The sequence below is a fragment of the Podarcis pityusensis genome (genome assembly GCF_964106645.2).
Source record: "Podarcis pityusensis genome assembly, chromosome: 1".
NCBI classification, from domain to species: domain Eukaryota; kingdom Metazoa; phylum Chordata; class Lepidosauria; order Squamata; family Lacertidae; genus Podarcis; species Podarcis pityusensis.
Window position 1 is genome coordinate 136,420,322 of NC_138028.1, and position 24,226 is coordinate 136,444,547.

At 41.3% G+C, this 24,226-nt stretch overlaps 1 protein-coding gene across 3 annotated transcripts in view; it reads left to right on the plus strand.

Annotated features, from left to right (window-relative positions):
• BARD1 (BRCA1 associated RING domain 1) overlaps window positions 1–24,226 on the plus strand; it is a 58,618-nt gene that overhangs the window by 14,561 nt on the left and 19,831 nt on the right. For all 3 annotated transcript variants that reach the window (XM_081016696.1, XM_081016698.1, XM_081016697.1), the window contains 3 exons: window positions 5,279–6,258; window positions 17,668–17,748; window positions 19,835–20,007. In XM_081016696.1, coding sequence (XP_080872822.1) covers window positions 5,279–6,258; window positions 17,668–17,748; window positions 19,835–20,007 — 1,234 coding nt within the window. The remainder of the gene's footprint in view (window positions 1–5,278; window positions 6,259–17,667; window positions 17,749–19,834; window positions 20,008–24,226) is intronic.

Consider the following 24,226-nt stretch of genomic DNA (forward strand, 5'->3'; position numbering starts at 1 on the left):
TTTGTCATCCCCGAGAGGAGCGAGGCTTTTCGTTCCACTGTCTTTGACAGCATCCTTTCCAAGTGAACCTTATTACCTGCATTTACTCTAAAGTGTATAATTACTGTAATTAAGGTGGGTAATTAGGAAGAACTTGTTCAATTGAGGGACATAGTATGTGGCATACTGGAGATAAAGAACTCTGATTTACAGTAATGCTTTTTTCAGAAACAAACTTCCCAGCTACTTTAGCAGACTTTTTTTTTCTTAGCTCAGTGTACTTTAAAGAGACGCAGTTGTCTGCTGTAATCTTTCCTGACCGCTGCTTATAGATGATTCTACCATATTCTTCATAACATAGTTTTACTTTCACTGAAGAGCTAAAAGGAAAGCTATTTTCTTTTTAAAGCATGCAGGTGCTGGCCATGTGCTTTTAAACACATGCTGGACCAGGTGTACAGGGCAACAAATTGGACATTGCGGAGGTGTGTGTGTCCCAATTTGGCTGTTATGCAGAGGTGATGATTTTGACCCCATTTCTGTTATGGATTGCATGGTGTTGCATGTGTATGATAAGAGTTTTCATAATGGCTCAAAACAAGTGTTTGAATAAGCTGGAAAATCCTCATAATTTTTATTCCCCTAGAGCTGAATGCTTAACATACGAACTAATCATTCTGTCATGAAGGTGCTAATGTTGTGCAGATGGTATCAAAGCACTTCCCTTTGGTTTTTAATAAGGGACTAGTTTGTCAAAGAGATTTCTCAACTTCTGTTCTGAAAACTCATAATAGAGAATAATTTCAGCAGCACGCAATGTGCATCATTATATTCTTTTGATACAGATTAATGATAGTTAAACTAGATTTTCTAATTGCTGCTTTTTCCTCTATAGCTTGTTAGTTCATTACAGGAAAACCGTGGATAAGCAGCACTATAGCTATAAATCTTTTTTGATCTCAGATTTTATCTCCTCGGAAGTATCCTTAAGGGCTGTGTCAACTGAGAGCACAAGGAACCTTGGTTCATCTTGTAGAAAATAATTCTGCTTCAGTTTGGGTAGATATTATTCCTGTACCATTGTATGCAACTATATATTAAATACAGTGGTAGCTCGGAAGTTGAATGGAATTTGTTCCAGAAGTCCGTTCGACTTCCAAAATGTTTGGAAACCAAGGTTGGCTGCAGGAAGTTCAGGTTCCAAAGAACGTTTGCAAACCAGAACACTCACTTCTGGGTTTGGAGCGTTCAGTTGCCAAAACGTTCAACTCGCAAGACGTTCAGGATCCAAGGTATGACTGTATATGGCTAATATGCAGTGTAGCAGTATCATGTAGTTGTGTTTTCTTTGTAAAACGATCTTGTACTATATTAAGATTAGTATGTTTGTGCCCAGTTCTTCAAGTCTCTTGGTGAATAAATGCTAGAAATGAGTCTTGACTAAATGCAGTGGATTTAGTCATGAATTTAGAATCCATTAAATGCATACACAGATGGAATGCATATTGAAGGGCCCAGTTGCTTACTTTCAAGTTGACAGGCACCACCCTCCGATGTGGGGACGCGGGTGGCGCTGTGGGTAAAACCTCAGCGCCTAGGACTTGCCGATCATCAGGTTGGCGGTTCGAATCCCCGCGGCGGGGTGCGCTCCCGTTGCTCGGTCCCAGCGCCTGCCAACCTAGCAGTTCGAAAGCACCCCCGGGTGCAAGTAGATAAATAGGGACCGCTTACTAGCGGGAAGGTAAACGGCGTTTCCGTGTGCTGCGCTGGCTCGCCAGATGCAGCTTGTCATGCTGGCCACGTGACCCGGAAGTGTCTGCGGACAGTGCTGGCCCCCGGCCTCTTAAGCGAGATGGGCACGCAACCCCAGAGTCGGACACGACTGGCCCGTACGGGCAGGGGTACCTTTACCTTTACCTTACCCTCCGATGTGGGGGTGAAGCTCAAACTAAACATAGTGATTTCAAACTCATCTCTGTTCCTCACGTCTAAAGTACAGAGTGGAGATTAAATCTTAAAATAGTGAAGGGGTGCTTAGGCATTCAGAGCCCTCTTTCCTGGTCTCTTGTTTTTCCTCCGGACATTTTCTCCCAGCTAGGTTAGTATCAACCCTGATTGGAGCAGGGAGGCGGAGGCGGAATTGGGTTCAGAGGGTGGTCTTCAGCGGGGTAAGAAGACACGAAAAGATTCATTCTCTTCCCCCCACCCCCTTTTGTTTGTTAAATCGCACTACTTTCTTTAGGTATTGCAGTGAATTGCAACCTTAGTAGAACCTTTGAAGAACATAAAAATTGTCTTGCTTGATCAGATCATCTAGTTGAAGTATTCTTTTAAAGAATGGCATACTGAATTCTTTTCCACCTGTGAGCATTTTAGAATGCTGAAAAAGCACACCAAAATTGCCAGAAATTTTGAATCCATGGGGGGGGGGGTCAGTTTTTTCTTGCGGTTGGGAGGTTATCCAGTCAAAAGTGACTGCTAACAATAATAAAATTATATGGACTGTAGACATGTATGTGTGTCTGTAGGTGGATTTAATAATATACGTAAGAGATTTTCAGATAGAGTGTTCCATCTCTTGAACCTTGTGTAATTACTTTTATTTTATCCCTTTTTAGTGTTCTGCTCTTCTGCCCATTTGAAATATCTGAATTCATTCATTGCAGCAGACTATGACCTATGCTAACCATAGGTTAGACCTTGTAGCTTGCATTTTCAAGTGCATTGTAGGCACACCACGGTTTAGAATTGCTTTTGTGTTGTTGTTTTTTTGCTTCTCCCCGCCAAGGCACTTTTATAGCTAACTTTCTGTTTTATTAAAATGTTCAGAGTACTTTATTATAATATTATAAACACAAAAAAATTCTCAGCCTCATAAACTTTCTCTTGCTATTGTTCAGCAGCCTCTGGGGGCAGAGCAGTGGCTTTAAGTATTGTATAGTGCATCTTGTAAATTCAGTTTTGCAACTGGCTGTAGCCTAGGGATTGCCAATTTGGCTGTTGCACTAAACCATAGTCACAGTGCTATCCAATGAATACCCATTGTATTCACTGGGGCTTGGTCTCAGGAGAGTAATATAAGACTTCATCCTTGGGCTTCTTTAGCTAAAGCTTGGCATAGTGTCAGAACTGAGCCAGTGCACCTGTAACAAAATGTATAAACCTATTGTAGAATAAACGAATATGCAGTTAAAATCTTGAAGATGCTTCCTACGTTCTATGACTGGTATCCAACTTCTCTGCTTGCTTCCTTCATTTGTGGAATTGTTGAAAGCCCTGCTTATAATCACATACAAAGCTGAGCTGGTATGTCTGCAGTAGCAGTTTTTCCTTCCTTCCCTGAGCTATTTTATTTCTCTCCTGCTTCATGAATGTGAATATTTATATCAAGGTAAATATTTTGCAATTAATCTTGTTGAAGTGTAAACAGAGAAGAAGATAGGAGTAAATATCATCTGCAGAGTGTATTCTTCCCCAATCTGTTGGCAATCAAAGCGTGTAGATGCTATTGTTCAACTAAAATTAGATCTAAGATTTTATTTGGATGGAAAGCTTCCTGGTGAAGAAAAAGAATGCCTTGTTTCCAGCGCTTCTTTTTGTTCTGTCCTGTGGCTTCAGGCTAGCTGTGTAGGATTTGTGCTTTAATGGACTAGCCTTGGTATACCACTGAGGTACTTAGATTTCTTTATTAATTGGCCATCATCACCTGAGGTTATTTTTCTTCTTCTTGGAGTAGGCAGTGACTGATTGGTGCAACATCCTCTCAGCCAATGCAGTAATTGGAGAAGAATGAGATTTGCATTCAGTCCATCATATTAAAGAAATTCCTGTAAGAGCTCAGGAAAGTTGCAGTTGTAATACCCTGTGCTCTGTTAATTTTCTCTGCAATTTTTCATTTGTATTATGGTAACATGGGTTTTTATCTCTCCCATTGCAGGAGCAGTTATGCAGTCTATGCCTCTGGTTTCATGAGAGGGTTAAAAACCCATTATATTCTAAAAAAGAAAAATACAACTGGAATTTTAATGCTGTGAGGTAGAAGTAATGTTAACTGTATGTAGTCTCAAAGGGCTATCATTTTTAAGTATTACACATTTTGATTTGCACGTCCCTGTTCCCAGAATGTTAAGCAGCTAAAATCTGCCTTAGAAGAAAGGATATGTCTTGATCCTTTAAAAAATACTCTATATCAAGATCCATTTATATGTAGTGCATGATTTCTTAAAATTATGATGTGGGGGGACGGGACATGTTCCCTATAGTGGCACATTTAGTTGCAAGCTTCTCGTGGATGCAACTTTTCTGCATTTTGTGTCCATCTTGAGTCAGCTTATGGATCCTCTTGGAATAAGAGTGACAGTGGGTCAGTTCAGAGGCATAATGCGAAAACATGGCTTTTCACTTCAGGCACAAACTGTTGTCTTGTGTGTTGAATATTTGAAGCTGCTTTATACAGAGTTAGACTATCGGTCCATATAGCTCAGACTTGTCTGTACCGATGGAGAGCATCTCTCCCTAGGTCTTTCCTTCCTCTCCCTGGAATTGCCAGAAATTGGACCTGAAACCTTCTATATGCACAGTATATACTGTGCCACTGAGCTAAGGCTCCTTCTCTTGGTTTGGAGGGCGATCACTCACCAGAGTTTGATGGTTCAAATGTAATGCAAAACTATGGTTTGTTGTGAACCAAATTGATTGGGAGCCGCCCAGAGTGGCTGGGGAAACTCAGCCAGAGTGGCTGGGGAAACTCAGCCAGATGGGCGGGGTATAAATAAATTATTATTATTATAACCAGGGAGCAAGCAATTAAGCAGAGTATTAGGGTGGGATGGCAGTGTGTGACTGAACTGTGTATGGTTTTAGTGTTGCATTTGAATTGACCTTGTTTGCATGGGTGAATTGTGCCAACTTTTTGCACAAGGTCCACAAAGGAATCTTAATTGTGATTGGTTTGGTGTCTGAATTGACTGTCTGAAATCACTGTTGCAACTGTTGCAACTCACCAGCCTACCAGAATAACAAACCATGGTTTGAAGTTTCAAACCATGGTTTGAAATTTATTGCAAATGGAAAACCAGTAAACCATAGATAGATAGATGGATGGATAGATGGAAGAAAATTTCAGAATTAATAAAGCTTTCCATCTGCAGTCTGAAGTGGGACAGCCCAATCACTAGTTTGTCACCTCATTGAAAACTATACCTTAGTGTTCCAGATTATTTTGAGTTTAAACAGGCCACACACAGTGTTATAACTTTTTTTTGTTTTTTGTTTTACTTATTCCAACTTCCTTTGCTAGGTTCAGGAGAGACCCTGTCTGACCCTGGAGATGTGGTTTGTGAGACAGGAAGTAAGAAGCAGCAATTAAAACAGGACTTCAATCCTCGTAGGAAGAACAAGAAATTGACCATGCAAAAGAGACCAGAGAAGACAGAACAGGCTGTGAAGGGCCAGGATGGCCAGCCTCATGCCCCAGCTTCCACTCATGATTTTTGTCTCTCCCCCACTCAAGAACCTTTTAAAGAGCAAAAGAACCCTAATCTGAAAAAGCCAAGGAAAAAGACTTTAACAGGCATCAACAGCCAGCCGAGATTGCTCAAAGAAAGACAGAAAAAGACCAGTGGACATGATGAAGAGAGCACAAGCAAAGCAAAGGTGGTGTTTTGCAGTCAGTCATTTGATATCCCCAGTCCAGACCCCAAAAGCACATCGGAGCACAAGTCTGTAATGGGGGCAGAGCTTGCACAGGGTGAGAGTGAAGTCAGTGTGGATGCCATTGTGAAACTTACAGAGAAGAGCAGCAGGGATAACTTGTCTTGTTCATGTGGTGAAGAACCACATGAGGAGGAGAACTTGAGTTCTGAAGAGTGCCTCCTCTCTAGAGGGGAAATGGCTCCACTAAAACGTAGAAGGCAACAAAGCAGATTGCCTACTCCTTTACACAAACAGCCCAGCAGGAAAGAGCCTAGCACCCCTGGAAGTTTAGCACTGCCGAAGGTGTCCCCAAGGCCATCACCCAAAGATTCCCTTGGGGATTCTTTGCCCACCATTGACTGTATAAGGTGTTATCCATCTACACCATCTGCTAGCTCTTCACCAACAATGAGAAACTCTGAGGATGCATGTAACGAAAAAACTTCCAAAGCAGCACATCTGTCCAATACTGCTTATCAAAAAGAGGCACAGCTAACTGAGTCTTTCTCCAGGAAATCTCCCAATAGCCTGCCAGCCAAGAGAAATCATAAAGGGGAGACTTTGCTCCACATCGCTTCTGTTGAGGTAATGTAAGCTTTTTGATTCACACACTGTAAGAGCACTGTAAATACTTTGTTTCCATTTTATATAGCAATTGCAAAATTTATTTAGCCAACTTTATTAGCTGTATTTCTGTTTGGAGTGCAGGCTTCTGAGTTGCACGATTCTGGAGGATTAGCAAAAATTCTGTTGTCATCATTTGTGTGCTGTATATTCATGTGAAGCTTACGGTATACTGCATGGTTTGTGGTTGGAGGGGGTGGGAATGCACATCAGTGGAAGATGCACAAGATTAAGGGACTGAAAGCTGCAGCAAACCAGGCATGCTCCAGTTCAATAATTAAACCTGGAAATAACTGAAATTCCAAGGGACTGAATTTTAGAGAAGAGTGAACCAGAGGAAAACCAAGGAATGGCTTGCATGGTGTTTAATAACCACCAAACCCAGGCCTTGTTTTTTCTGAACAGGGTATCTCAACTTGTGTGGAGGTTGTGGGGCTGCAAACACTGTCCTTGTCACAATGTCCCCACAAGGGCTGACCCTGCCTGTCCCACCTTCAACTGTTCCATGTTGTGTGGGAAGGCCAGAAGAAGGTTTCTTAAATCTACTTGTGTGAGCAATGCGGGGTTTCTGATGGCGGGGAGGCATATGAACACTTCCTTCAGACCTTCCTGCTCAACTCTGAAAGGTCAGAGGTGGTGCAGATGTGCATAGGCCTTGCTCCAACTTCCCCGCATACATTTCCCCTACATGAGTTGGGATAACCTGTTCGGGAATGATGCTAAAACTATCAACTGATCAGGCTTGTAGGGTGGACAAACTTTTGTGTCCATCTGTGATCATCAGGAACGTTAACTGGGTACTTAAACCCAGTTTGCATTTTCTTAAAAAAAATGAATGTGCATATGGAATTCACAGAATTCCATATTTGGTATTTGTAGATTTTGGATGGTTTGTCAATGTAGCTTTGTGTGAATGACATATGGGAGAAGTGAATAGCTGTAGCTCCAGAAGGGGGAATAGATTGCTGTGATGAATGCACATGCTACTTTCCTTTAACCGAAGCCCCATCTGTCTAAATGAATTTGGTGTGATTGCTTCACAATAAATATACATGTGGATTTTATCATAAAAAACTATTTGTCTTCCTTTTCTCTCATGGAGTCAGTATAGCATTTTTTACCATGTGTTTATGAAACCAAACTTTTCACTTTAAATGGAAGCGGAAGCTGCATGTTATTGCATACAAATTCCCTATCTGAAATCACTTATATTTAATTAGTCATTGGGGGACGGAATTGTATCGATGAGAGTGCTTCTGCTTGGAGGGAATTGCTATTCCTTCATTTCATTGAAATCAGCATTTTCTTCATTAAAATGCTGTGTGCCAAGCATCCCAGGACTCTTTCCACAGGGATATTTGCGAAGGAGATGTTGAGCTAGGTTGTTCTGAAAAACTCACTTAGCTTAGCAGTTTTCTCCTAATGAGAGTCCCTTTCCTTTTCAGATTCACAATAAGTTTGTATATTTTAAGGAAGCAAGTAGTTCTGGTAGGAGTGAGATAAAGCAGGTTATTATTACAGTATTCAGCTTTTTTGGGGTGGGGGTGAGAATTCACATGGAACTAGGTGGCAAATTAGTTTTATTAAATCTAACAAAACTCGGTTGAGCTTCTCTGCCCTTCAATGCATCTCTTCATATTTCTAAGTTCTTTATTTATAAATAGATGATGATGATGATGATGATGATGATGATTTAAAAATTGTATTCTGCCCTATACCCACAGGTCTCAGGGTAGTTACAACATAAAATCACAATATAAAAATGCAAAATTCTTAATAAAAACAAAAACAAAAGCAACCCAATAACCTCCCCCCCCCCCCCGCACATTTTAAAAGGGCATTGAATGTCAATCAGCCAAAGTCCTGGTTAAAGAGAAACATTTTTGCCTGGTGCTTAAAGGTGTCTAATGTAGGTCTTTTTGTCCAGGACTGTACAGATGTTACCTTGAATGTGTGGAAGGAAGGGCAGCGTATGCTATCCTACCTCATCACACACAGGTTCAAAGTAACTTCTGAACAGTTCAATGGACTGCTTTGTTCAGTTGTGTGTCTGTTGATGTTGAGACTTCTAGCTGAGGTCTTCAGAAATGTGACTTCAGATGATTCCTAAATCAAAGTTTGAAGGGTTGGAAATAAATGGCAGGCTTGGGACATTTGAAGTAGGTTTATAACTAAATTTTTGGAGAGCAAGAACTAACTATAGTTTACCAATACTGAAGCAGCCTGATTAGTGCCACACAGGGAAATCTTGCAGAGGAGGCATGCCTTCCCACTTGACTTAGGATTTGTATTTCTAGCACATGCCCCTCTTGCCCCCCCCCCCCACGCTACATTGGTATCCTGATTCACACCGTCACTAAAGAAAAAAATCAGGTCTCCTCTGGGCCTGAGTGTTACATATAATCGAGTGCAAGAAATATCAGCCACAGTAACAAATGTACTGTGTAAACAATACATGGAGTGCCCCACCCACTCTGGGTGGCTTCCAACACATACAGTATAAAAACATAATAAAATGTCAAACATTAAAAACTTCCTGATACAGGGCTGCTTTCAGATGTCTTCTAAAAGTTGTATAGCTATTTATCTCGTGCAAGAAGTGAGGTTACAGGGAACCAGGCACAGGGCCTTCTGGGCAGGGGCGCCCTCCCTGTGGAATGCCCTCCTATCAGACGCTTTAATGAGAAACTGTATGTGTTGGAAGCTGCCCAGAGTGCCTGGGGCAACCCAGTCAGATGGGTGGGGTATAAATAAAATTATTGTAGTTAGGACACAGTTTGGGTGGGCACGCATCATTTCCCATGTATTCACAGCCACTAGAGGGCTGTGAAAATTTGTGTTCCTGACTTTTTAGACTCGTCTACTCCTGTACTATCTGAAACCAAAGGGGCACTTTGGTTGCCAGATGTGAACTATCTTGGTCTTATTTTAAGCTCTCCCACCCCACTACACACACACACACACACACACACACACACACACACACTGCACATAGAATAAAATTGCATGATACTTAACCATATGCCTGGTCCTTCTATTGAAGTAAAGGAGTTGGTTGTTGGAAGGAAATCTAGGTGTCCCATTGATCAACTAGCAAAAGTATTTTTCTTTCCTAGTAGTTTTCCTATCAAAGTTTTCTGAATTACTTAACCAGTCGTGTTTCTCGATTTATCTGTGTAATGGAAGCAGTATTGTGGGAGGGTGGATGAGAATTACACTTATTTCTTCTGGGACTTCATTAATTATCAGGATAAATCCATATTATTTTCATTAGGTTGTAGGGCTTAATACACCAAACTTAATGAAAGTTAAATGAGTTGTACATTTTGGACTCTTAAAAGAGAGTATTAACAGCATTAGGCATTTAAAATTAAGTATGTTGTGTTGTTCCAGATCAATTTAAAATGGAATTGCGGGAAGGTCTTTCCCATTTTACTACTTTGACACTCATAATAAACATCCTAAAAGCACATTGGCTCTGAAAAAGAATCCTAGAGTTAGATGAGTTTGAAGCTGAAATGCATTAATAAATTGAAACAAATGTAGCCATTTGCCTAGTAAACTGGAATCCATGTTTTTTTTTATTACCCACCATACTCATTAAAGGTAGAATAAAATTAGTTAAATACAAACAGCAACCTCTTGTACTTCATGGGGTGAAAATAATCAAAGATAGTTGGGTAAGCTCTCTGTCACAAGCTTAGTCAATTTTAATTATCCAAATGTCATTCCCATAATTATCTTAATAGTTTTGATATATTACTTTGCTGTACAGCTTTAAGTTAAAGAAAAGTTAAAGTTTATATCTCAAATGATATTGTGTGTAGATTTGTATCTCAAATGATATTGTGTATAGTTTGTTTTAGGGTATTATGTATCCCCTGAGCTGAAGAACACATTTTGAGCCCCTCCCACCTAAGGTATAGCTCTAAGAGGGGCAATGATGGTGGAAAAGTTTGTTTGGAGTGTCACTCTTTGTTTTGAGTCCTTATATTGTGCTTGGTCACTCCGAGGCTGCTGCAGACACCGTAGGTGCAATCCCTGTGACATGCAGGCTCGTGTTTAATATTCCCCAGTGTCTTTAGCTGTTCTCATGCCCCTGCCCATTACACACTCAGTAGGAATAAGGGATGTGAATGACCCCCCCCCCCATCTTCACCCTATAGAAGCAGGCCCCATTGTACTGCTGACGTGTCCATGATGCACCTTTCTCCACCTGCCAAACCAATGTGACTGCCCTCCCCTCCCTTGACAGATAGGGGCACATTTCACAACTCCATCATTCTGTGGTCCACATTTTTAATTTGCTAGTAGAAGTATGTGTATGGGACAGCATACATAATCTACATCTGTGTCACAGTTAAGAAAGCAAATAATAAAAAAGCATGTACACTGACACATTTTTAGAGCATTTGTTACAAACAGCATTTTTGCTGCATCTGTTCATGGTTAGAAAGAGGCATTTTTACAGATAGGACCTCAGCATTTTTAGGTACTCATGTGCATGCAGTCCTCTCTGGTCATAAAACAAACCACATTGTGGTGTTGAGAAACAAACACATGCATTGTAGACCTAGAAAACTCATTCTCCAAAAAAATATTTATGGTGTCTCCACTTTGCTATGAACTCTGACTATGTGGTTGCACCTTTTAAAAAAGTTCATTGTGGTATACATGTCAAATTTATTCTATAAATACTGAGAAAATAACACCCTCAACTATCTTCTGAGTCAATTCACAGAAGTTATGAGAAGCAATGAAAACTGAATATTTTAGTCACTTGTGCTTGTTTTTTCTGCTTCTTCAAAATGTGCGAAGAGAGAGAACTTTAATATCTTGTTGCAATAGTGATGTATTTAAGGGTCGAGTACCATTTAAGTGTCTGTTGTCATTTTTAGGCTACAATGTGACAAACCATTTCAGCCTTTTTGAATCAAAGCAACATCTAACAGGCAGCTTAATGTATCTATAAAAGGAGCAGAAGGCCCATAAATGTAACATAGCACTCTCGCTCCCAGTTACTGATGTTTGTGCCCCATAATTTTATGCACTTCACTCACCAATATTTACTTTCATTTGAGGGTAAGTTAACAGCTTTCTGGGATGTTTTTAATCAACTAAGATGTCAAGTGTGATCCCCCGCAGCTGCTAATGAGGATGAGCATTGAAACTGGATGAGATCTCCTCTCGCTATAGACACATGCACCATTTTAAAATGTGTTCTAGATAGTTAAACCAATTCAGAATCTTAATACAAGGTGTGCTGCCTACCCAAAGATCATAAAACAACTGCCCTGATCCACTTCTAAATATAGCCTCTGCTGTAATCAGGAGTGTGAAGGGGGCCAAATATTTAAACTACCTCATTCCGCCCACCCCCCTGCCCTGTCAAAGCTCCAGCCCCTTACCCATTCCAGCTTTCTTTCCCCACCCAAAGCTTATCTTGCTGTGGTGACAGGCTATCATTCCTCCGTGGCCTCTTGAATACTGCAGTGGCAGCGTCACACTGTGCTTCTTTAGAAAGCTTATTTTCCATGCTAGGAATTTAGGAACACTGTGGAACTATATTTTGTGCAATGCCTGGGATGCTGCCTTTGTAACATTAAAGACGGATGGAAAAGATGCAGAGGGACCGCTTCTCTGCTGCAGCCATTGGGGAGATTTGTGGGAAAGAGGTGCCTCTAGTGGTGGGATGTGCGTTCCAGCAAATTCATGACCCAGGCCCATGAGTTTTTTGAATTTGTGCTTTGTCTCAAAATGAATTCAGGGTGTGTTTGAACTTGTAAGTTTGCCATTTTATGCCTCTGAATTCTGAACTTTAGTTTCATTGCAGGTTAGAGACTAACCCAACTTACCAGCTGTCAACTGGCCAGCCATTACAACTCTCCACTTACTGTCCTGTTCTGACTGGACCAACTGTTTGGCAGCCAGGTTCCCTCCACATATTTTGGATAAAATCTCACATCAACCCCAGCTAGCACAGATGGCTGGGGTGTCATTTAAAACATCTGGAGGGCATCAGAGCAGTTCATTTCTAACCTATTGACAGGCACTTCATTCTTTCTTGTGGTGTCTCTGAAAGCCACGAGGAATTTGAGGAGGTTGCTTCTCTCCTAGTTATTTTGTTCATTTGTTTGTGTAGTGCATATATAAGAAGAATCAGGGGAGAGCCTGTTGAACGTGTAGAGGTGGCTCTGTGTCAGGAATGGGCTGGACTAACATGTTAGCAGTAGACTGTCAGATGATCTCCTGAATTGTTTTCATTTCTAACAAGCAGCTCATTGTATGTGCCAGATGAAGGCCTGATGCACATTTCCCCCATGGATTTGAATTTCAACATGCATAATATATTCCATCCTAAGAAAGCTGAATGTATTTTGTTAAAGATACAAAATGAAAAGGGATGGCTCCTGTGAGAGCTTTTGCAACTTCTTTGGCCGCTGCTGACATTTTCCAAAAGCAGCAGATGGAGGAAGTTTAAGTGACTCATGCTTCTGGGTCATATCTGAAGGGGGAGATGTGCCCCCTGCTCTGGAGATGTGCTTCTCCTGCTTGGGAGACAGAACTTTCATTCCCCACCCCCACCCCCACCATGCCACAAAGTGGTGTGTAAAGCAATATTATTGCTTCTGCAAAACAGCCACAATAGCCCTTAATTTCAACTGGAATTTCACACAGCTATGTTACTTTACCATTATGGACAATCTAGATTTGATTGAGCAATGGCTTTTTTCGAAGCTTCTTTTGTTTAATGTTAACTACCATGTACAGGTTAGATTACCCAAGGTGTGTGGTTTCTTTCCCCATATCATTTTTGGAAAAGAAGCTCCTTTTTGTTGCATGCTCTGAGATGTGATCTACTCATAATGCAAGCACACACACACACACACACACACACACACACACACCCTGCTATTTATGCACATTTAAATGTATCAGCATCTACCTAATATAAAAATTAAAAGAAGTTATTACTGAATACTAATCTGCAAAGTGCATATCAACATTGCAGTCCATATCTGAGCCTAAGGGAACCCATTGGAACCTTCCACAGCCCTCTCCAGGCCGCATTACAAACACTTCCTGAAGTGGGATGAAAAGGCCATGTCTGATATTTTTGTTCGAACTTCAAATGTATGCATGATGAGAACAATGACCAGATGATAATATTTGGCAATAACAATTCTTGCAAGGCAGTAGCATGTTAATTTTAACACCCCCTAGTGGGAGAGAGGGGTGTATAGGGTGATAGGGGAGGGCTAGTACCTCTGGACTAAGGTATGCCATGCTCCTTCTGGAGTAGTCTGTCCACCTTTGGTCCCTACCTTGCATTCAGCTCTCACCTTTGGCTCCTAGAAGCTGTCAGCATGGAACCGTGGCCATACCTCAGGAACAGCTTAGGAGAAGGAAAACTCTGATCCTAAGTCCTGTTGTCTGGGCAGCCCAGGACCTCCATACACACTGGCCAGGCCTGCACCCCAGTGAGGTCAGTTTGGTGCTGCTAATGCAGTCGTTTGACTTCACCCCCAGAGGCACACTCCACTGTCTCTCGAGACGGATGGATGCCAACAACAGTAGCGGGAGAAAGATCTTGTGTCTCTCAGTTGCCTCAAACTGTAAATTAGCTTTGCATAGATGTTGCAGACAGCACCCTTGTGTTTCTTGACCTTTGACCCCACAGTTAGCATCTCCCCAGCCCTCACTTGTATTGTACATATATGACAACTGATTATACTTTTTATATATCTGATGACTGTAGCCAATGAAAAGCTGATGCCACAAATCTGTTAGTTTAAGATGCCCCGAGCTTTGTTTCTCTTGATTCTTGTATTCTGCCTACTGAGTAATTTATGTATTTTGCCTAAGGATGGAGACAGACCTTGTGTTTCCAGAGATGGACGATTGGCCACTGTTATGCTTCTTGTTCTAGAAGTCCTTGGTGCAACATAGCATCTATATGAACATCACTTTGAACGTTTGCTACGCTTCTGGCATACCATCTTAAGACTGTCTTCAGCTTTCTGGCTTCAAGATCAGCAAAACAAAATTTTTAGCACCAAATTAGTCTGCTTACCATAAAGCCTACTGAAGAGTTCTAGAGAACTCAAAAGCTTGCACATTATTTTGTGATATTTTGATTAGCCCAATAAAGGAATTGCTGTAATGTGGATTTTTGCACACTACCCTGTTTCTTGGTGTAGCAACTTGATGCACCTCATTTGGAATTTAGTTCTCTTAATTGTGGTCGTAGTATTTGGTGTTAACATGGGTTTTGAGACACCCTTGATTAAAATAAATCCTATTTGTTCTTAATAGCTTTTGTTTAATATTTGAATAGTAAACTCATTAATAGCACATTAAAAACAGAGTATTTTAACTCTCACTATTTTATTTGAAATGGAGATAAGATATGGGCTTGTATCCAGCGTCTACAGGAGCAGAAAACAGGTCATGCAACCAGTATATTTCTATATAGAGAGAGTACCTCCTGACCCATCCAGGATCTCCCCTGGACTTTCCCCATCAGTTTTGGGTTGTTGTTGTTGTTTTGCTTTTCTGCTACATTCATTTCCCATCACATTTATAGTATTTGAATATTATATATATGTTTGTGTGTGTATACGGTGCTTTTTAAAAAAAAAATGTTTAGGGGTACTGTAATGGATTTAGGGGTTGCTCTTGCGTAAGTTGCCGCCACTCCTGGCGAGGTTACCTGGTTAAACACTTTCTGACTGAACAGCCTCCAGCATCGTGACTGTCTCAGTCGCTGGCAGAATCCGTCAGTGGGCGTTTCTTAAACTTCTTCCAGCACAAAAGTTCCTTGACGCCAAGTCTCCTCCTACTCTCCCTGCGCGGAAGCCTTCTGCGCAGGGAGGGTGTGGGCAGCGGAGGACCCGTACTCTCTCCGCTGGTCTCCGGCGAGGAGTCTTGGAGCCTCCTCTCTGATTCCCCCATCTGCCCCCCTTCTCTACTGGTGTTACGCTGATTTCCTTCCCCAGCAGACGGGCTGCCTCTCTCCCTACTGGGACCCTCTCCGCCATCCCTCTGGAGCCTTCCCCCCGCCTCTAGCTCCGATGGCAGTTCCCTGACAGGTACTCTCATTTTGACTCAAGAAAATCACCATTTTATAGTTCAAATTGGGAAAAATAAATACAACAAATGGACAAAAGTACAAAGATTCACAAAATGTTTAGGAGTATGCGTAGCCACAGAAAAAGCACTGTATAAAAATACTTTTAACTACCTTTCACCAAAGGGGAAAGAGCAGTAGACAACAGTTTGAAGGTTGTTTTTTAAGTAAAATAAAATAAATCCACACAACACAAACAGTTTAAAATCAACATATGAGCATAATAAAAGGCAACAAGGCCAAAACACAAAATAAAATCAACCCAGAAGATGAAAAGACAATTCCCAACAAATTTGTTGAAGTAATATGTATAATAATCATGTATGGTAAGTTGCTGCTGCTCTTATTTTTATTTGCTCATAAAATGCCCAAGCTTTTCTAAGTGCTGTACAGACATTAAAAGATAAAACAGGCTTAGAGTGATACAAAAGGAAAAAGGGAGGAAGAAGAAGGTTAATGGCTCCTTATTGCAGACAAGTGAGGGGAGCTGAATCTGAGAGGCATCAAGTAGGGAGTTCATGCCTGAGGAACATTTTAAACCTTTTAGAATTACCACCACCATTTTTAAAAATTAAACATAGATGCCATCTTTGTTTTCACTGATTTGATTGATTGGTGCAGGTGCTACTTAATTCTTCCTATCGTAGGTTATATGTAGAAGTCACTGAGAGAGAGGCTAGGTGCCTTGTGCAGCAGAATGCAGAAGTGTTTGTAGGTAATAAGTATAGTCATTACTTGAAAATGTAACGGTTATCCTGCTTTTTGGTTCCCCACTCCATGCTTCAGTTTATCATGAGAATATTTTGTTCCATTATCGTAGGATGGAAATGAAATTATTTGGTTAAAATAACTGCCAGTAAGATAAGCAGTGCTGCCATCTCACTATGGATAGTCACTGAAATATTAAGCAGAAACTATCTTGTTTCCTCTGCCTATATTTTTAATCGTGCAATCTGGCTCATTGCATAATGTGTGCAAACACTTCTGTGGGTATTCTGGATTGGGTAGGTTTTTATTGGTTGGGGGGATACTTTGATGAAAGACACTTTATTTTATGACAAACAGTGAAACGACAGTTGATTTTAACTTGGTGAAGAATACATCTATGCTAACCTGCCCAGTTAGAGTTCTGAATTATTGGAACTGCCAGAAGTGACATTAGGGTGATTTGTACAGTGTGGATGAATGTTGATTCAACCCATCAGTTGAGGTGGGTAGTCCAAAACATTAGGGGAGCATCAGGTTGGCAAAACGAGCAATACATGCCTAACTTGGAACCCAAACAATAATAATGTAGACTGTTCTTCCCAGTTAATTATTTTGTTCATTTTTTTTAATTATAAAAAATAAGGTCCTTCCTTCTAATTCAAATAAGCTTCACTTCATGTGAGTTTCCATTCCCAAGTGTGGGGCAAGGGTGAGAATTGCAGGTGCCAGTCTTTTTGGGCAAGTGAACCATAAGCTTGGAGGTGTGGGATGGCGCCACTCCAGTGAGCCCTGTGACACGTAGGTCCTTCGCCCCAGTGCCTTTGGGGGCTTTGCTGTCAGGAGTCTCAGGCAGGAGTGCACACAGGTGTGTGGGGTCATGCCGCATCACATTCGGCATTCCCACACATTATGCTTGTGCTGCAGTGTTGCTAACTCTGTTTTACAGCAGAGGGAACCAATAGTCCATTCATATGTGGCTCTTGGACTGATTTCAAAAGCCCTCTCTGCAAGTAGTTCAAACTTGTAGCAAAAGGAATCTGTCCACTAGGAGCTAAAGGGGTGACAGAAAGAGGGGGCCGGTTGCAGAACAAGATGCCTACTTGCATGCAGCACCTGACAGATCACCCTCATTGTAATTCAGCCCTTGCAGAGAAAGGTTTGCCACCCGTGTTCTGTAGTGAGTCCAGGTACCCATCTTTCCTCTCTAAACAGTGGAGATCTGGCTCTTTCTAGTATTCGTTGCAGTGTTCTTTGTAACCTGAAAGCTTGTGTCCTTTCTCCATCAAATTATTTTTGCAAATAAAGACACCTTTCACTGAGCGTAGAGGGGAAATGTTAATACTAAGAGGTACAAAAAAGAAGACACTGTAACAGTTTACAAATGCGGCCTCAAGGAGACAGTTATAAGTAATTCTCAACTTTTCATATTAACTGATTTTGGGGGGCTGGAGTTTTTATTTCCTTCCTGACAGGTGCTTTTTTGTGTTGCATTTCCTTGAGAATTAAATGGTTCCCTCCCTCCTCTCCTCTAGGGTGATCTTTCTGCTGTTAAGCACTTACTGAAAAGTGGAGCAGATCCCAATGTTAAAGACTATGCTGGATGGACTCCACTGGTAAATATCAAGTTTTCTAAACATGTTCATTCTTTTTCATTCTGCGCCACTTTTCTTCTCTCTCTCTCTGTTGCATTTCAAATGGAAAAAGTGGCTTTCACATGACAATGCCTTGGCTGGTATGATTTCCCAGGAAAAAATCATGCTGAAGCTTTGCTGGATTTTAATTCAGTACTCCAGTAAATCAGCAGTTTGGGATATGAGGCAGCAGGCTCATTGGTTTTAGAATAGCATGGTTCCCATAGTTCACAGCCAGAGTCCCATGGATATACCAATCTCTGGTGTAGCCAGACGCTTTGGATGGATAGGGGACCCACACAAGATGAAGACGCTCATTCATGTGAGGCTTCGTGTGTGTTGGATACACATCAGTTCCCCTTCAAAACTAGCATACAGAGATTCCCTGCTCTGCAATTTGTTGTTCCATAAGCTTTCCCAGACTAGGGTCCACTTCATGAGATGGACCAACAGGGCTAGTGGGCTCTAGTTTGCAAAGGGTCATGTCTCACTAAAGGCTTTATAACCGTCTGCTTCCTACTACAGTAGTCTTTGTTGTGTTTGGTGTAAGAGATTACAGTAGGCTAGCTTTCTAGAACTTGGAGTCATGGGTAGCCCATCTGGTACTCCCATCAGCTGCACTACCCTAATGAATGGTCAGTTGTAATGGGAATTTTAAGCCAGCAACAGCTGAAAGGCATTATGTTGGCATCGAAGGGAGAGCATAAGGAAAAAGTACTTGGTCCTAGGAAACACAGTGTTGAGTACAGTATCTACAAAAGATGCACTGATGGTTTTCGTTAACAACACATGCTGTTATGTTTTCAGATTTTCCTTGTACTGGAAACAATTTTAAAAGGAGATTCTCAGAACTCTTGCAGATATGGCTGGTTGCCGTAAAAACACTCAGTCATCAAGGACAGGGAATAAGCCAGTTTGGACATGATTATATCCAGTGGTTTATTATGTACGTGAGCCGTTGGATTTCTGTGCTCCCCAGTTAGAGAGGAGTTCATAAGCTTTTAATTTCCAATGTCAGGTAACCACAGTTTAATGTTAAAGGTAAAGGTAAAGGTACCCCTGCCCATACGGGCCAGTCGTGTCCGACTCTAGGGTTGTGCGCCCATCTCACTTAAGAGGCCGGGGGCCAGCGCTGTCCGGAGACACTTCCGGGTCACGTGGCCAGTGTGACAAGCTGCATCTGGTGAGCCAGCACCAGCGCAGCACATGGAAACGCTGTTTACCTTCCCGCTATAAAGTGGTACCTATTTATCTACTTGCACTTAAGGGTGCTTTCGAACTGCTAGGTGGGCAGGAGCTGGGACTGAACGACGGGAGCTCACCCCGCCACGGGGATTCGAACCGCCGACCATACGATCGGCAAGTCCTAGGCGCTGAGGTTTTACCCACAGCGCCACCCACGTCCCTAGTTTAATGTTAAGTTGTCATTAATCGTAATTGTGGCTAGTTAAAACAATCTGATCTCATGGGTTTGAGGTTGGCTAATTTAACCTAATCATAGTTAAGACTAGCTGCAGTTGTCTTGATTCAGATGTAACACTTAACTGTGGAAGGGCAAGCTTCCAAACCTCCTCCTCCTCCTCCTAGCCATGCCAGAGGAAGAAGGAAGTAGAGAACAGGCGAGTCTGAAGGTCACTGCAGCTCATTTCTCATAACAAGAAGCCATGGTTTATCATTAACATCCAAACGAGGCCAATGTCTGTGACAGCTGATATACTTTTGTATTGCATTTTCAAACTCAAGGGAAATTGAGTTTAGAAGTAGTCTGTGTTCATCATTGCTAGCTGTAAAAATCCATTTATGATGGATGTTGTATTAAAATGACTTCATTTTTACTGCCAGACTGAGCTCGTTCACATACCTTTCCCATCATTTATGTAACAAAGATTCCTAAAATCGATGACCTTTAATTGTTGTAAGCTTCTTTGAGAGTAAATGTAGTGATTTTTTTTAAAATTTCCTTTGAGCAATTCTCATGCATTGTCATGGAGATCAAGGCTCACTTTTTAATAATGCAGGTTCTTAATGCTTTCTTCTGTGTTTTCCTCTTATCCAATTCAACACTTAGCATGAAGCTTGTAATCATGGACATAAGGAGGTCGTGGAGCTGTTGCTACAACATGGGGCACTCCTGAATGCGGCTGGGTATCAAAATGATTTGCCGCTTCACGATGCTGTCAAGAATGGACATACAAGTATTGTTGAGCTGCTGCTTCGGCATGGAGCTTCTCGAAATGTAGTGTGAGTACAGGAGAAATGGATTTATCTCTGTATTTTCAAATGAATGACTGGAGGCATACCATTAGATCCTGGTGTTCAGGAATCTTGGGGAACCTACCACCTTTATTCTGAAGTGGTAAACATGACTGAAGTGCACTGCTTCATCCTGCAGGTAGAATGTTTTCCCCTCTAATTAAAAAAAAATCCTATACATAGTAAACCAGAGAGAAAACTAGGCTAGAACAATGCCGTCATCCCCACCTCAGATTCAGGTAGGTGGTCTTGTTGGTCTGACGCAATCGGGGGAAAATTAAAAAATTGTCCAGTAGCACCTTAGAGACCAACTAAATTTGTTCTGGGTATAAGCTTTCATGTGCATGCACACTTCTTCAGATACACTGAAACAGAAGTCACCAGACCCTTATGTGACCCAGACATCGTGGGTGACATTCAGCTAACAAATCCTGGTAGCAGCGAGTGCAAGGACTTCCACTAACACAACAGGGCTCTCCTCCTCCCGTGCCATCTGAAATTTGTTCAGGGGTGTGTGCCAAGAGAACCCCAGAACAGCGCACAGGGGGAGGTGAGAGGGGATTGTTCCATCTGGCAGGCTGAATTCCTCCCCTCATTTTCTGTGTGATGGGAATTTGTATGGAGGGATATCTCATCATGTGGACACTCGGCTGTAGTCTGAAAGTGTATAGCCAAGTCACAGGCTTACTCCTTCAGGGAAGAAAAACCTGACAGGAAGTTGACTTGCTGGAAGCTTCCCAGTGACCTTTATGTCATGTTATTAGTTTTGCTTAGAGCATTTTTATCCCACTCTTCACCTGGAGAGAAAAAGGCTCCTGGAGTGACTTACAGAGGTCAGAAATAAGACAATCCCTGCCCTCCTCAGACCTGCAATCTGAAAGACATAACACAGGAAGAAAAGGTATGGGGAGAGATGAAGAGGGAAAGCAAACTCCCTTTCTTCAAAGGGAGATGAAAAATCTGATGGGGTGGTTCTGTTTTGTTTCTCTTCCTTAAACTTAGAAAGCCCCAAATGTCTTGCACCTTAATATTGCTTCTTACCTGTCCCTGCGGAGGTACGATATGCTACTCCAGCCCGCCTGTGCTGTCATCAGGCTCCCTGCATTTGCAAGTGCCTGCACCACGAGAGCCAGGCTCTTCAAATAGCAGTCTAGCTATTTTAAGACTATCGGGCCTTCAGGTGCCTTTTAAAAATGTGTTTGTGCTTTTCAAGTGTGTTTATATAAATTCTTAGTACTTCTGTATGCTTCTTCATTTCTGATTGTGGTGAACACTGTGCCTGAGAAATGTTTCAAATGCAGGTTTTGAAGTGACTTCTCTTTGTGGTCACCTCTTGGTGTCAATGACTGGCCTGCATTTGATAGCCCCCCCCCCCCCCAAGACCTAATTTCTCATTAGTGGTCAGGAAATAACTGTTTGGCAGTGCCTTCTAAATGCCATATGTAAGTGATAAAAAGCATATATATATATTTATTTTGGCCAATAACTAGTAGAGAAGATAGGAAGAAAACAGAGCACATAAAACACAATATAATACGTTAAGTATACTATTAATTGTAGAGTTAAACAATGTAAAATACTAAAATGCATACATTAAAATGGTATAATTATATAAAAATGTTAAACTAGCATGCTTGGTGGCTAGTCTCCCAAATAGTTGAAGCCACCTGTACTACTTCTGAAACTGGCCCTAAGACCTTTAGAAGTTAGCATGTATTTATTGGTTTGGGATTTACTAATAAAGGGCTGTGTGTTTGTGGGTGTGGGTGTGTTTATGCTTGCACATAGATATGTATTTGAAATACAATTTTAGGTCTTAAAATAATTTTAACACAAATGATAGGAATTGCAACATTACAGTAGCGACATAGAAAGTACGTAGGTTGAGAGGTAAAAAACGAGTTCTCTGAGTACAAGACCACTTTCAGTGGGCACCCCTTGGAGCAGAAACCCTTGGTGCCATTAGCCTGAAACCGAGGGAAGCAGATTGGGATCTGGTCAAAGGAAGGTAATAAAAAAAGTGTGCTAGGTATGTCTAAACTCTCTGATATGCCTAAAGTAGCTCTCTGGATCCCAACCAGTATAATAACTTGCATGCTTATATAGGCTTTAAGCACGTGCATCTTGTTTTCCATGAGGAAAACCAAAATGTCTATTCAGGAACTTAAATGAAGAGAGCAAAGATTAATTCCCCCCCCCCCAACCCCCAACCCCCCCCCCCCAAATCTTATTCTGTAGGAAAATGCCAGAAGGCAGATACAGTCATACCTCGGGTTACAGACACTTCAGGTTGCATTTTTTTGGGTTACAGACGCACTGAAACCCGGAAGTACCGGAACAGGTTACTTCCGGGTTTTGGTGGTTGCGCATGCGCAGAAGCAGTGCTGTGGGTTGCAGATGCTGCGGGTTGAGAACGTGCATCCTGCACGGATCACGTTCGCAACCCAAGCATCCACTGTAATGTATGTTTCTCTGGAAATTGTCAAGTTTTAGTAACTGCTTTCCTAGTTTTTTAACCTTTTCTCCATTTAGCAGAGATGTGAAGCTACAAATAGAAAATATTATATGGACCAGTGGACCTATTAATTGCCCTGTTGGCCTAGTTAATTTTTTTAAAGTTAATCTCCTGCACATAGCTAATTCATATTTTATAACTGGATTTTTTTAATGTGTTTGCTCCCTTGAATTTCCTGTCTGTCTTGCTTCACAGCCAGCCAAGTGACGTGAAAAATTAGCTCTCTGCATTTGCAATTTCAGTTGCTCATAAAGGCTTTCACTCAGATGGACTGTCTTGCCAGTTTTTCCCCATGCACAATAAGTTTAACAATGGTAAAAGCTGTCTTGTTCCCTTTTTTCTGCATAGAATAATGGGTTCCATCCAATGCAAGTTTGAATTTGAACACAGTCGAGCTGTTGGGAGCATTTGTTTAGGACCAGATAGTGCTTTTAACAACAAATCTGAAGAAGGAACCTCTTCCCTTTGCTTGGAAACTTTTTGACAATCCTTACTTGTCTTTTTCACTTGACTGTACCTTGCGATTCCATATATCATTTGGCCACAGTTTCTGTTCCCTTATGGCCATGGACTTTTATCTGCTTGTGGCATAGCTGCTAGTGAGTTACTACTGTGTGGAATGGGGAAGTATTGTCTGCAAAGTGGTTCATATGTGGTGTGAGTCAATTTAAATCCAACCAGTGAAATCCCATGAAAACTGGAAAATAAAATGGTGGCCCGGTTCAACTCTGTTCTGTCTGCCCATAACCTTAGTGCTGTGAGATCATTTTGTCATCTGAATGATCATTCATAGATCCCTACCTATAAATTGCTGTGCTTCAAAGCGGGGTGGCTGGTTGGGTTCTTTCTGACATAACAAAATCAATGAACTTGTCCAACAAATGTTTTATTCATAGTTCTTAAAGTTGCTGCTAGTTAATAATATTCATATTTTACCTTCAGTCATAGGCAATACATGCCTTCCATGGCAGTTTTGTTGACTTCTCACTCACAATGCTATTTTAAAAACGCGGCTCTGAACTGCAATACAAAAATTCAACACCAGAGATTCTCCTAGCTTAAGGGGCTACCTCTAGCATTGGCCAATGCTAGGTTTTTATTAGGAAATATATACAAGATATTTCACGTAGTAAGTTCACTTTGTGCCTAATTCCTCATGTAATTGCATAAAATTATCCTTAATTGTTAAACTGAGGGTTGAATTGAACACCTCATTCTTTACCGAATACACATTTGGTAAAGCTAACAATATCCTACCATCTAGGCAATGTAATCTTCCTTGTTGGCCTTCTGTCCTTTTCATCTTACATAGATTACTGAGTCTGCATCAATTCTGTAGTCTTATCAATTCTATCAACACTTGTTGATAATTACTGAGTCTGCAACAATTCTGTAGTCTTATAGTTGTTGATAATAAATGTTTTAAAATGATGTCCAAGTTGAAGCAGACTTCATTCCATTGATTTAAACAGGTCTGCTCTGAGTATGATCAACACTGCATATTATACTTAAATAAATATAAATATTAATATTAAAGCATGGCTTTGATGTTGTGTGTTTGCCTGCTCCTTGCTCCCCTGCCATGACAACTATGTGAGGTATGGTAAGCTGTGTGTGTGACTGGGGATTTGAACCTGGATCTCCTCAGCACCTTAACCACTGCACCACACTGATTTCCTTAATTCTTCTCTT